At 39.2% G+C, this 15210-nt stretch overlaps 1 protein-coding gene across 12 annotated transcripts in view; it reads left to right on the plus strand.

Annotated features, from left to right (window-relative positions):
* The window catches only part of inpp4b (inositol polyphosphate-4-phosphatase type II B), a 156963-nt gene that overhangs the window by 69523 nt on the left and 72230 nt on the right, over positions 1 to 15210 (plus strand). For 11 of the 12 annotated variants that reach the window (XM_077525132.1, XM_077525139.1, XM_077525145.1 and 8 more), the window contains one exon: positions 12646 to 12725. In XM_077525132.1, the coding sequence (XP_077381258.1) occupies positions 12646 to 12725 (80 nt within the window). Of the gene's footprint in view, positions 1 to 5370; positions 5806 to 12645; positions 12726 to 15210 lie in introns of those variants that run through there. The other variant, XM_077525142.1, reaches the window with a different exon arrangement.

A 15210-nucleotide genomic window follows, 5' to 3' on the forward strand; every position in this document is an offset into this window, starting at 1 on the left:
CCTACTGGCTAAAATAGTCGGGTGAAAAAAATATATATATCAGCTTTCCTGCTGCCTTAGCCTGAATGTCTCTCTTTGAACCAGACTTACTCGAATGCAATACTGCAACATATACTGTACATAAATTAATGATAAAAATGACGTAATGATTCCCTCTAGGCCCATTTTGGGCTCCTGACCCTCATTGGAAACCTTTTACTTTTATTAGAGAACGTATTTAAACACGTTTCGCAACCGAATCAATTCATCTGGGGATTATCCCATGAGAGGTTTTGCACCACCGTAATCTGATTGTTTTGAACATATCCTGCTTTGACCTACTGAGGCTATGAAAAGGATTTATTTTATTTATTTTTTTTTAACGAATTAATCCTTCCTTGACATATTTTCATTTTAGTACCCTTAGAACCTGAAGCCTTTTATTTCTAAAATTGTATTCAAACTATATGAAAATACACTTTTGTTTGTGTCACTATTCTTCTTAGGTGGCCTCCGAGGACTAAAAAGCACAAAAGCGCTGCGTTGTAAACGTTTAACTTGTAATAAGTTGGTGAGATTTCAATAGGCTAATTAAATCAGCACACAGGAGAATGCAAAAAAAAAAAAAGGGCACTTCAAACTAAACTTCCTGTGTCTTTTCAAGCAAAGGTACTTTTTTTGGTGACTCTGTTTATGATTGACATGCCTGCCAAATTTCACGTTGCTAAGGGAAACTGGCTGCGGCCTTGTGGAGTAAATAGTGGTAATAAGCATACACAGATTTAACAATGAGTAAGGCATTTGGTGAGTGAATGAAAATGAGCCCATCATTACTTGCGTATAGACCAGTACCTTGACGTATTAGTTTTATTAGTTCCCTACCCATGCTCTCTCAAATCAATTTTGCCCATTTGTTAGCAAATTATAGACCCAGCTCAAACATTAAACAGTTAACCAAGATGGTCAAAATTTTTTTTTTTTTTAATCAACTCAGCAATTTGTTCTTAAAACCCAAATTGTCTCTTTGATAAATTTGTATCAGGTTTCCGATCTCATCACAGTACAGAAATAGTATTCATTAAAGTATTAAATGATGTAAGATTGAACACTGATGCAGGGAAGGCGAGGATGCTTGTCTGATTGGATTGCAGCGTTTGATAGAATTGATCATAATATACTGTTGAACAGGTTGTAAACGTGGGTAGGATTAAATGGAAGAGTACTGAAATGCTCCTACTTGGAGGTTGGATTGGAAGTAGGGGTAAACAACTGTCTGTCCACAGAAACGTCCCGCTGTTGACAAAACAAACACAAAATGGCAAAATACAGGCTGGGAGGGTGGGGGTTTAGGAAAAAATCACCACCACACATCAACAGAAGCCCAGAGGTGTAGATTGAGAAGGAGTTCATGGTTGTACATCCTGTATTTATATAGTGCATTTTCCTGAGTGAAAACGGAAGACCCCGCCTTTAATATTATTAATATTTTTATGTAATATGTACAGCTTCACTTAATAAAGTTTCTGAACCTTTCATAAAGACTGCAGTTCAATAAGAAAAAAGGTGGCATCCAAAAGCGATGATTATGATGGAGCATGTGTGTAGTATTTAGTATCTTTTCAGCACACTTGCTCAAACAGCCGGCTAATTAAGCCGTAAAAATGTGTTTAGCATTGACGTTACTGGTCCATTGTAGCCACTTACGCTGTGATTCTAATATTGGATATTAAAATATTGATTTAGCCCTTAATAAAACTGCAAATTGATACCCCCCTCCTCTCCCCCGCACCCTATTGTTGTTCTCGTCGTCCACTTCATAATTTATCTTACACGCTGTGTGTATACTCGTGCTAATTTGCACTCGTATTGGACTCGGATGCCAGATAAGAGTTATCGCTAAATTATTCGAGCGTGGGAGGGGGGGGGGCACAGCAATTAAAAGCGGGTGTCCGCGATTTAACACGCGATAATCGCACAAAGCACTGGAAAAGATTAAAGTTTCACACAGTCTAAAAAAAGATAAACCCAGGAGGCATTCATTTGTTCCTCGTTTATGTCACGTTTGTACAATCTTTTAATTTTTATGGCACCTCTGATTCAATACAAAGACGACTGATTACACAAAAAATATTGTACATCAAGGATGGTGTGTGATGTAAAAAATCCAGAAACTCATTAACAAGTACAAAGAAAGTGTTATTACAGATTATATATTGCCTGTGGATGTGGAAAAACCTAAAACTAATTGAATACAAAAGTCACCAAAAACATCTTAATAGATGTCTCATCTGCTCTGCAGAAATCATCAGAAAAACACATCCAAAAAATTAAGAGCACTACGTCCATAGGCTGAGATGGGAGGAAATAACGTTTGCTTGTGTCTGTCTGTTCGTTTGCTAGTATACGAAAGCTACTTGCCGATTTCTGCTCAAGTTATTGACTGGGTGGCAAATGCGCCTAAGGGAGAATCTACTTTATGATGCAGATCCAAATAAAAGGATAATCTGATATACTGTACGTCAGGGCCAAGTGGGACAGTAACGACAATTGCAGGCATTTATTTGTTCATTTATTTATCTACACCAAATATCAAGTTGATTGTCATTGTACAATATATTTTGAATTTTCTCATTTCAATTTTCAACTGGCGGAACAACATGGTCTGCATGTTAGCAGGAAATCGAAACCTGCGGAGAAATATTTCAGTCTGTGAACATTCCATTCCTCCATTGACGAGGTCAAGGTCGGCGATTAAGTCTAGAAAGAACATGAGGCACAAAGTCGTTGGGCGAGCGCCAAAATTTTGCATCCACCGACACGTTTAAGGCCCACTGGGTAATAAACCAAAAATATGTGTGTTCCATGATAGTCATAGTCTTCAGGATACTTGCTAGAAAGCCTGAATTAAGCCACCGGGAGCTTGGCAAATGGGTAGCAATTTAAAAGGCAAAATTCATGTTAAGATGCAGGCTACACTTTTATTTACCTCAGATTAGCATCTCCACAACCAAGAGAGCGAATGGATCGCAGCTCTTGGTTTAAAACGTTATCATTTTAAAAAAAATATTACAAAAAATGTCAAGTCTGTTTATTTTTTTTTAACCTTTTTGACAAGGGATTCACCTCACATTTTCTCCACAATTTGAAAACAGATTGTTCTCAGCGTTTTTTGTTTTTATATTGTTAAAACATCTAGTGATATAAAATATTAGTTAATTTTAAAGAATGTGGGGGTTGATAAACAATGGTTTTCACTAGGGCTGCAACTAATTATTTTTAAAAATGAGTAATTTGTTGATTATTTTGTTGTTTAATCGATTAACTGGACGCAAATTTATCCCTATATATATCCCTATATTCAAAAATTTGGCATTATTTCAAATAAAATAAAAATAAATTAAGATTCAGTTACTAGTTTGGTCCGTAACATTTTAGAGAATGGGTGAAAATGTTGAAAGCTATTTACCAGGTTGCAAATGTTTTTATTTTGATTTAACTCAAAATTAAGTAAAAAAAAAAAAAAAAAAAAACTGTCATGTCTGGGTCATGCCAGGGTTAAGTTTGGGTCATGCAAGGGTTATGTTTGGGTCATGACCGTGAGGTCAAGTGTCTCTTTTGAACTGATGTAACCGGCATCTAGTTTAAACTGGTCTCAACCTATGTGAAGTCAGGAGCTATGTGATGTCAAGTCTTTCATCTTTTTATCCGGTCACTAGCCAATCAGATAATTCCATGTCAGTCCTGTTACCCACATGTGTAGCCACAACCAATCAGATCAATTCACGGTTTATATAAGCTGTCTGAGAAATGTGTGCATTTGTTGGATTATTATCTCGGTTCCTCTGTGCATCTCCACAGCGCAAGGGGGCTTGGCGTCTCGTGATTCTCGATGCATTCTCATTGTTTCTCGTCTAGTCAAGTTGTTCTACGCCTCTAAAATCAAATAGTTAAAATCTTATTTGTCTGCATTTTGGGATCCAACCTCAGATCATAGCAAAAACTTTCTTGAGGACTACAAAAATCAGAATATTTACTGCTGAGAAACTATTTATTTTTTGTTTTTTTAAGACAACTGGGTCACAAGATTTAAGACCCAAAAATGAATGGTTCTTTTTTTATTTTATTTATTTATTTTTATTATTTTTTTGTGGTAAATAAGTTATCATAATGCAAAATGCGGGCATTTTAAAATGATAAATGTGTTTTATCCGTGAATATTTCCTGACTATCAGTAGTAACAAGTGTGTGTCTATGGCCTTGGTGGAGATGTGCGCTCTGCCGAGTGCCTCTCCAGGTTACAATACATTCCTGCTCCTTTTCCGATGTAGGTTTCAACTAATTCTTGGCTTATGTTGGCATACAGAGGAAGGGATTCTCACATCAAAGAGTGCTTCAGTACCTGCTTGTCATGGCCAATAAGAGCGCATCGACTCCATTGTGGGAGGTTTTAATTTTTATCCTCTCGGCACGCAGGTCATGGGTGCCCGTGCGTGGCGATTGTGGTTCGAAATGTTAAGTTCTGCTAAGTGGGTGTGCAAATGTGTTTAAATGTCTGCTTGTGTTTGCCTGTGTACCTGCTTGCTGTGATAAGGGCCTGTTAGCAGCGTCCTTTGTTCCGACGGAATTACTCGCTAATCCAACATGCCAGCGCAGACAGGTTGAAGCCGTGGTTGGTGTCACTGATTGTGGTGTTTTTGTTTTTGTGCCTGTCGCCCGCTGTGCCTGTTCCACTTTAGAGATTCATCGAGGTTCTTGGGGAATAGTGATTTTTGCCAGTGGATCCAGCCCATGGTGCTGTGGTGTATGATGTATTGGGCGGTCATTTTGTCAATGTTTTTGTATCCGACTTTGTTCGTGCCATCTTGAACACAACGAAACAGTCGTGGAGAATTTAACTGACAGCAAAGCTGATCGTCTGTAAAAGGAGTAACCTCACAATCACTGACTTAACCAAAATTTGCATTGATCAGTTGAACACCCCCGTTAGATATTCTTGGCAAACAACCAATCAGCCCCTCATTGCCGTCTTTGGACAAACAATCGACAACCACCAGCCTCATTGTTAACTCTGCGGAATAACACAGTCTTTTCTTTTGTTGTTGTTTGTTTTTTTCAATTTTGGTTTTCATTTTTTCGTTACTTTTAGTTAACTAAAATAACCTTGGTAAAAAGTAATAGTTGTTTACAAGTGGGCAGTTAATGTCAACCGAGCGATATGGGTCGCATGTAAATCCAGATGCAGCTATAGGCACTAAAAAGGGGAACGCTAGGAACCGCTGCTTAAATCCTGGCTTAGCGGTCGGTGCCCCTCCATTGTGTGACACTCTGATGTGTTAATGTCACATACACAAACACACACCATGCAGGCGTAGCAGGCGAAGCTTTTCCTGTCGGCCGTGTGAGTCACGAGCCCTTCACTCGCTCTGTGTGTCCTTCTCCCTCTCCCTGTCTCTAGCCTCCCTTCCTTCCTGTCCGTCTCGTCTTCCTCTTCTGTGATGTTCTTCATCCCTCCCTCTCGCCATCCCACCATTGCTCGTCCCTCCCTCCCTCTCTCGCTCGCTCCGTCAAGCGTTAGCGTTCAGTCACAGCGGCGCTGCGATCGTCTGCGTTTTGCCTGTTGCTGCTGCCGAGAGCTCGACATGTGGACTTACTCGAGCTGAGGACAAATGCAGGGCGTACCGATCCGGGAGCATATTCATGTTGTTTTAAAGAAGAAAAAGGGGGAGCCGGGTTTCTTTGCTCTCACTTGTCTTTCTTGTGACCTCTCCTTTCATTCTATGATCTTCTGGCTTGGTGGCTACAGTTGGGCTTGTGTGCAACATCACTGTAAGTTGGCTTGCTCGGTTACTATGTGTGTATGTTTATGTGTATTATGTTTCATTGTTTCATTGTGAATGTATGGCTGCAGTTTAATGTGGAAAAGGATTTTCTTAAATGTGTATATATACACCCCTTTCCCCATGTATGGAATGTTCTGCACTCCTGTTTCCACTCTCATGGTGTTGCTTCAAGTTGACATTTTGGACCAGTGGTTCTCAAACTGGGGTCTCTGGACCTGTCTGTGTGTCCATCAGCCTTAGCTTTGGGTCCACAAAGTAACTTGTAAAAAAAAATGTGCACCTCTATATGGGGACTTGCACCAATTACAACAAACATAATAGAACAATTCTCCCAACTTATAACTTTGGTCCAATTAAAAGCTGTGATAAAGTTAGATTTTGGGGCTTGGGGGTCCCAGGCCCAGGGCTCTGCAAACTAATTTGCAGTGAGTTTTCATGCCATATTTTAATCACAACCAATAAGATCCGCCATACTTTCCGTGATGCAATCGAATGCCACACAGTGTTGTGTTCTACCACTAGTTTTCATGACTGGCCAACTATTGGCCACTAGTTTTGCTGCGATTGTACGTGAATGGCCTTTGATTGTTGCAGATAACGGCCCATCAAAAATCACATGTAATTACCTTCAAGTACCTTGTATGTGGAAACGTCCAATACAAATGAAAGTCCATTTACCATTTTAGTGTGAGCTTTCACAGCAGAAGTTATATTTCCTGATACAAAGACAGATCCAGCTGGATCCAGACAACCATAAAAATACAGTAAGTATACTGTATATTGTGTTTTGCACTCATACTTAAATATTTAGAATGAATGTACCTGTGGCTGAACAAAAGCGAAGAGTGTCGCCAAAATGCACACATGCGCTGAAAATAAAAAAATCTCTACTCTCTATTTCTCACCTGTTTCTTCTCTTTGTATTAGTATTATAACTACAGTAGCCAGGGCAATAATTTTTTTTTTTTTGGTTCAATAAAAGAAAAATAAGGCAGTAAATGTGGCACATTAAAATATTGCTTCCTGATAACAGTTTTTCCACTTGCAACGAGTTGGTTTATGTCTGAGGGTCATTTTCCTGGTGTGCAGGTGTGGGTTGACCACTGTATTTTTCATTTTCAGCATTTTTTTTCCCAGTTCATTTGCATTCTGCCTCATTGCTTGTGTGTGCTATGGGCCTAAAAATATAATACACCAATTACAAGCTTTGACATTATTGTGATGCATTATTAACACATAAATCTCACATCCACAGCATGAATAATACTGTTTTCATCACAAAAATATTTTTATTTGGTTTACTTTATACTATTCCAGAATAAAATGCATTCATTATTACAAGAATGAATGGCAGAGTGAATTGTTCTTTTGATTCAATATTTTTTATTGGCCGTTACATCTGCGACGTAAAAGAAAACGACAGTCACTTGGTTCCTCGTGGGTTTATTTGTTTATTCATGTATTTAGGTTAGCTAGTTATTCATTTAGTCTTAAATACCATTATCAGCTATAGGGGGAATTAATCATGATTAAATTATTATTTGGAGATTGGAACCATGCTCTATTAATAAGTTGTTTAATGGCACTCCTACTTGAAGTTTACTGTCCAACTAAACACGAGTCCACTTAAGCTAGCTTAATGCTAACAAACAATGCTAAACGACAATGACGGCCTAATGAGTAGCATCCATGTGGCTGTGTTGTAGCGCGGAATTTGAACACAAACAGTGCAACAAGACGATATCCTCCTGACGACCAGCAATTCAAATTTGTCCTCTGTAGTGGACCTTTTTAAACCTGAATAGCTCCCACCCAGTGCAGTACGATTGAACGAACTCCTTTTGTGCTCTATAGAGGACATTCAGCGCTGTCCAATGATACCAAATGTGTAGGGGTGGAGCTTTGCTACCTTTGATTACATCATAAAAGAAAATGGCTTCCCTCAGTGCAAGCACTTTTTAGTGAAGAGGAAATGTAAGTGTATAACAATTTTTATTGAACAAATTTAGCCTTTAAATGTTGTTAGCATGTTTTCTATAAGACTCTTTAAGAACACATTAAAGTATTGTTTGAATTATTTTAACTGTATTTGAGCCTCGCATTTAAGTTTAAAAAAATGTCCTCTGTAGTGGACACATCATAGCTTAAAAATCTAAACTTTTTTTTTCAAAAATTTCTCTTGCAGTATTCCAGTTACTTCACAAAGATTGGGCAATATCAAAATAAACATCATTGGACAATATTTTTTTTCTGGTTGTCAGGAGGCTCTAACAAGCACCTGCGAAAAATGACTTAACTTTAATGCAGCTTACTGAGTCACTGTGAAAATCTTTGTCTGCATGATGGTATTATACTGCACCTCGGAGACACCAGAAGGCAAAGAAATGAATCATAATGCACAGTTTCTTTATATTCTATTTAATTATATTAGTATTTTTGTATGTTGTTATGAAGCGCTCGTTTTCAAGTGCTATTTCTGTGCACAATTCAGTGTACTTCAAGGCACCAGTGCACATATTTCAAGACCGCTATTGTTTAACAACATTGAAAACATCAAATGGAAAGCCATTGACATTGAGCTGGTTAACAGTGTTTTCTTCTTCTCCGCTGCCACATTAGTTCATTTTTAATCTGCGCTGTCCAAACATTGACTCGTTAGAGTGTATGTGCATTTTCGCCACATCTCTAACGACTTAATGAGGACAAGCCAGCTCGGCCTTGTTTGCAGTGAAGGAAGGAGCACTTTATTAGTGCAGACAACGCCGCTGACACTTCCTGGTATGAATGTGGCTCATAATTCATAAATAAGAATCACATGCTGCCTCTGATGTTGTTTCAAGTCACGCGCTGGCCCCGTCTGAACTCTTGTCCTCTGCAAGAAGACAGATGAGGTGGAAAGGGATGACGGACGGATACTTTTGGCTTGCGTGCGCATGCTTGTGTGTGTGGAATCGATACATCTCCAGTTAGAGCGTGAACCTCTGCCAAATGATAGCAAGACTGAAGTGTTGGCCTTTAAAAGGAATCTCAGCTTATTTATGATCTCCACTTGTAGTTTTCATTCATTTTTATATTTTATTTCTATTTTGATTTTGGTGGGAGTAATCAGTTAGAAAGGTGACTAGTTGGTGGGCTGTTCCTCCACGTTGAGAGGAGCCGGCTGAGGTGGCTCGGGCACCTGGTTCGAATGCATCGTGGACCCTTCCCTTCCCTCAGAATTTTTTTATTTTATTTTTTTTACTTTAATCCCTGAATAAAGTAAAAAAAAAAAAAAAAAAGTTTCTTCTTATGTTGTTGGTTCAGAACTTTCCGGTGCACTGCTGTTGATATAGCACCTCCATAATAGCACAACGCAACTGCAGTTAAAATCGTTACTGCCGAGCTCAGTCAACACACTTGGAGCGCTATGTTGAGCGATATCAGTCGCTCAGGCTGGAGGTGGCGAGCAAATTAGGTGGAGGCAACCGCCTCCGAATTTTGTACACAGGAAAAACCCTGAGCGGGTTTAGTTAGCTATTTGGCGTTGTACATGCTATCATAACTTAATGGCTTGTTGCTTTGTTAGCTAGCTATTTAGAATTTGAAACCGATTTGGCTCAGTTAGTCAGTAGATAAGTCCACTTGGTTGTTACTTGGCTAGTTATTTAGCCTGTTGGTTAAATGGCTTGTTGGTCAGTTAGCTACTTATATATATTTAAATATATAAATGCTTGGTTGACTGCACTTAATTAGCTAAGTGTCTAAAAGGCTAGTTTGTTAGCTACCTATTTAGTTAAATAGTTGGATACACTTGCGTAATTTATGAGCTTTTTTTTAATTTGTATATGGATGGATGGATGAAAGGAACTATTTTATAGTTTTAGCTAAATGGGGTCAGAGTGGAACATGTTTATCTTTTGTTAGAATTGTTTGGCCTCTAAGTTGTTGCTTCTTAGTCTTACATGAGTTAAGCAATCATTGCTTGTTTTACTTCGTTTCTCAAAGGAGTCAATGTGATGCTTTGCGTGTCTGCCAAACTGAACCAGTCTGGTTCTGCTGATCGGAGGTGCAATGATGGATCAGGAATGGAGCTTGGGAACGTCTTAATCAATCCTCCTTGATCCTCCACTGGAGTGCCATTTGTCTTCTTCTGCTCTTTCTTTCGCTCCTCCTCTCTGGCCCCTATCTTCCTCCTCATTTCCCACCCAACCTGGCCGCTTTGATCTCCCGCCTGCAAGGGACGGTCTCTGGAGCTTCATTACTTTTAAAGCATTCACGGTGAGCGGCCATAAAAAGATGCCACTGAATGGATTTCCAAGATGGACTTGTAAGTAATGGCTACACTGGGCTGTAATGTTCCCATGTAATGGCCTCGTGGGCTGCGCGGGGGCCACGTTGGGGCCGGCCCCCCCGGAAGAGAGGCTCTCAAATGCCTGTTTAGGATCACCATGTTGTAGCTACCTGTCATGACCACCTGGTGGGAAACCTCAAGTCCTGCCTTGGTTTTTGTTTGTAGTGTTTTTGGTAGTTTAATGGAAATCAGATGTATTAAGCATTGAGCAACCAAATTCATTTAACTGTTTCAAGCCGTTCAAGAAACCTTAAACAAATAAATAATACAAAAGATGACACCACCAGAGGGAGACAGAATGGGTCAGACCAGATGGTGCCCTGCTTAGATGAAAGAGAAAACAAATACATGCTCATCTTTTTTAATCAGCTGGCAAGTTAAGTAGGTAACGAATTAGTAACTAGTAAGTTAGCTAGCTACTTAGTTTGCTTGCTTAAGTTAGTGGATTAGTTAAGTGGGCTATAGCTTTGTCTTATGACTAAGTGGCTAAATGGTAGTTAGTTATTTAGTTAGCTGTTGGGCTAGTTCTTCAGGAATTAGTTGACATGTTCGATACATGAATAATCAGTTACCTATGATGGAAAAATCAAGTGCTCTTATTTTTATTTTTCACATTTGTTGACTGACCTTTCCGTCCCCTCTGTTTCTTTACGTGCGGACACTTTTTGGCCTTAAGCGTGTGTGTGGATTTGTTGAGGGGGTGCAGGAAAAAGCTCAAGCAGGAAATTATTGAAAGAAAAGGTCAGTAGGCAAGACACCTTTGTTTTTTTTGTTTTTTTTAATCTGATGCACAATTGCTGAGCAAAAGAGGCAGAGTGAGCATTTAGTTTCAGGAAGGAAGCCCGATTTAAAAGTTAAACCACACAGAGCCTAAGTAACCACAAATGCTGTTTGTGACTCGCCATTGTTATTTAGTATATATAGGCAATGTAATTGAGACCTACATTGTGAAAAGGTGACACTAATCTACATTACTTTGTTTGAAAAATTATGCCCAGATGCACATTTTACATAACAGTACAAAATTTGGTACCCATGTCTAACATGAGTATGTACACAAAAAAAGTAGCAATAATTCATGGCTGAAATGAGACAGGAAATTTGCCATTTTGACTCAATTTTGGTTTTTGGGTAATTTTGGCAGTGGTCTTTCAAAAACGAATGTGTCCTCAAATGGCCATACTAAATCCATGAAAATTAAAGGATGTTCATTATTATTTTTTTTTATTTTTTTTATTTATTTTAATTGAGCAATTTGTGGGCTATTTTTATACAGTATGACAGTTCCTCTGAGGTTGCCTGAGCATGTAGCGTAAAACTATTCTTGAAATTGAAACTAAATCACCAAAACTCAGATACTCACCAAATTATGCAGGCGGTTTCATCCTAAGGAAATTTTCACGTCACGAGGTTGAGGACGTGAGCCACCACCACTTCCCCCACCTACCAAATTTATCTTGATAGGGCCCCTGAAGTTTTTGGGAACATTCAGGCCCAAAATGTCCGTTTCATCTAGCCACTGAGATAATTCCATGTTGCTATCTGTTTGGTTAGTTAATTACTATAATTACTTGCTAAAAAGCCAGTTTGATGCTGAGCAATCTAGTTGATAGTTTATAATGGCTAGTTAGTCAATTATCTCAATAGCTGCTTATGTTTGTTAATCAGGTAGTTGCTAAGTTGATTTAATGGCTAGCTAGTAGTTAGCTAGCTAGCTATTTATTGAGTGGTTATGCGTTAGGTTAGTTTGATGGCTGGGTAGTTTTTACTTTGTCTTTTAAGGGAGCTGTTAACTATTTCACTAACTTTTTTTTTTAGTGAGATTGTTAATTAGTTTGGTGTATCTCTCAAAGTTTTTAGTTCCGGGGCAAAGTTCCACCATGCCACCATACAGCTGCTGTCCATGGTACAGGATTTAATGACTTTGTGTTGCTGAAGACAGAAGGCTGGCGAGACAAGAGTAAATTAATTGGGAATTAATTTCTTGTTAATTGGCCTGGGAAGTTGCAGCTTTAGCATTAATTAATTGGGAAAACTCAACAGCGGCTTATTTGTAATTAGTGTTAATTGTTAGCCAGAATCGGCCAAATTGCACAATTGTAGGTGTTTGGAGAGGCTTTGCTGAAGAGGAGCCAGTCATTTCTCACCAAATCTGGCGGGACGCGCTGCCAAGTTTTAATTACGATGATTTTGTATTCACCTTTTGTATCTGCTGTTAATTACTCGGCGTCCTTGGCACTATGAAGCCATGACTTCTATATGGTTTGAGTGTTTTGTTTTTCAGCTTCCTCTAAATATGTCTCCGCTTACTTGGTTATTGATGGGCTCATCCTCATGCTTTCTTTTCTTGACCCACTTGTGAAGTGTCTGCATCACACTCGCGGCAAACTTGCCCGTGTCCGGGGCGAGTCGGAACACTGCGGAGAAAATGAAATGTTCGGGGCTGATTCAAAAGATGCGAAGTACCCATTTTGTTGTCTGTCTCTTTTTAAACAGGGCAGCTTCCTGGGAAGTGCCACATTTTCGGTGGGCGATCTGCTTCGGGCCAAAGATGAACGACTGTCCTTGAGTCTCAGGTAGGCGCATCTTTCTCACTTTTATTTAACCATAAAATGTGTTCCCATCAGAGCAAACGTCAAGTCGCGTTTTTGTGGAACTGCAGTAGTGGGGAGCCACATTTCCTGAACGAATACAAGCCACAGGCAGACATACGTTAGGTTGCAGTACTAAGTTGTTACTCAATTATTCCCCCCAAAAAATCTTAAAACATGAGCTAAACTCTCTCAAGAGGAGTTGATTCTGGGATATTTTTATTTTTATTTTTTTTAAACAGATGAATGGATGGATTAGATATCTAGGTAGGTGCTAATTGTCGTGTAAAAATAAAATAAAAAAAGAACAATTATTTTGAGGCTTGCTAAGCTAAAGTCTCTCGAACTGATTCTGAGCTTTGATGCGAATGATGGATGGACAGTCAGATGGATGATAGACTGTCGTAATGCGGGATTATGAGCTGTTCCCTTTGTTTGTTTGATAGATCACTTCACATATGATGTGACAGACAGACAGACAGATAGATGGTTATGTACAATAAAAGAGAATGTAAATAATAATTAGTAATAGAACCTGTCCTACAAGATGTGGAAATATCATTTCTGCTTCACCACACAGGTTCCACTTTGCCATGACTTGACCTGTGAATTCCAGTAATAGCTTCTTTCAAATAACACCCATTCCACACCAAATCCTAGCGTGTCCCTGAACTCGACGAACTATCACTTGCCACCATCAAGGAGTCGCGGTTAAAAGCTCCGTCGAAAAATGGGGAAGTTGACAGCGGTTTCCATGGCAACTGTTGAGACAACACAACTCCAACTAAGAGCAGCAGTGTAATTGAGTATGCACGATGCCTTAATGGCTTTTTTTAGCTGGCGCGCTCCATGGAGGACCGTGAATGTTTTTGCATTTATCTGTCATCTGATAAGATTTCACTCCCATTTGTATTGTCCGACCGCGTGCAGTGGGGAAAATACGCCCCCTTTGGCAATCTTCTCTCTTTTGTTCTGCTTTTTATTTCCTGTCTGGGATAGCAGAAACACGGGACATAATTGTATCTCTCGCACAAATGACTATATAAAGAGCCTGGCCCCCTATTTGCATATTGCCACGGATAGCGTGACAAAGTCCTCCCGAGACATTGCACAGAAATCTTTTGATTTAATAGCTTTAAAAAAGAAATCTAAATATACTAGTATATTGTTGTTGTTTTCCCCCCCAAGTGTCACATTATATTGAGTAGTTAGCAGTTTTGTCGTTGCATCTGACACTAAATGTCACTTATTCAGCTCCATTGAGAAGTGGAAGAAGTAATCATACCACCATAAAAGCATTGCAAAACAGAGCTATTCATCCTCACTAACCGGTCTGAAATGTTAAAATGAAGTCGTATGAATCATATTGATTGTTTTTACAACAGTGTTCTCTCTTTGTCTGGTGAATTAACATCAGACAGGTACAGCTGAAAAACCACAAACTGTCAAAGCTGTCCCAATTCATAAAACCTTTCTAATGCGAAAGGCCATGTTTTAACGCTACGGTTATATTTGTTTAATGGCTCAACATGACTTGTTGCATATTTATTAATTTAAAAAAAAAAAATACAGATTGAGTCCAGCAAATGAGGTTTCATCTATTTAATAAAAAAGGATTAAGTAATTGTCCAGAGCAAGAGATGTTCATCTCTCTGTGTCCAGACTGCAAATGACTGGTACGTGCCCAAAGCCATAACTGGCTATCTACGTTATATCACGTTTCCTCATTATAAATTGAATTCAGCACATAAATCTTAGAAAATGAATAGATGTATTCCGTGTAATTACAGTTGATGCTGTCTCAATAGCACATCATACGGTTGGGGAACCTACAGCTAGTGGGTCACATACATCCCACCAGATCATTTGATGTGAGCCAGCATGCCATTCTAAAACCACACAAAAACCTCAAAGGCCACAAAATGCTCATAATACATAACGTGTGTTTGGACATATCTTTTCCATCAATTCAACATTGCTGATAGGAATAAGCTGTGCCAGGACAACACTATAAAACCATTTAAAGTGTTCTGATCGTATTTTCAACATTTTGTGCACAAACATCAGACAACACATGGCGGTCATCATTTCACTACTCTTTCTAAAAGATGTGATATTTTTATTTATTTATTTATTTTCCTCTTTATGAGTCATCGCCAACTGTTTGACCCGCGGATGAGCCTGTGAGTCACGGTTCGCGTTCGCTCAGCTGGCCAAGCGGAGGAATTGGGCAAGTGCTCGGGTTTGAGATGGTGCCCTAAAATCCAGCGTTACTTTGAGAGGTGATTCCGCTCAGCACTGAAGGCACTGAAGGGCGACTTGATTGAATCCTTTCAGTGGGTCTCAGAGGCAATATGACTTGGACCCGTGTTGCTTCATAAGCTCAAGTTTTACCCTGTCATGCAGAATATGTAGGAAGGAAATTGGTTTTTGACATGAATGTGTGTGGTTGTGATGGGTGGTTGGGAGG

Source organism: Festucalex cinctus, chromosome 6 (genome assembly GCF_051991245.1).
Source record: "Festucalex cinctus isolate MCC-2025b chromosome 6, RoL_Fcin_1.0, whole genome shotgun sequence".
Classification (NCBI taxonomy): domain Eukaryota; kingdom Metazoa; phylum Chordata; class Actinopteri; order Syngnathiformes; family Syngnathidae; genus Festucalex; species Festucalex cinctus.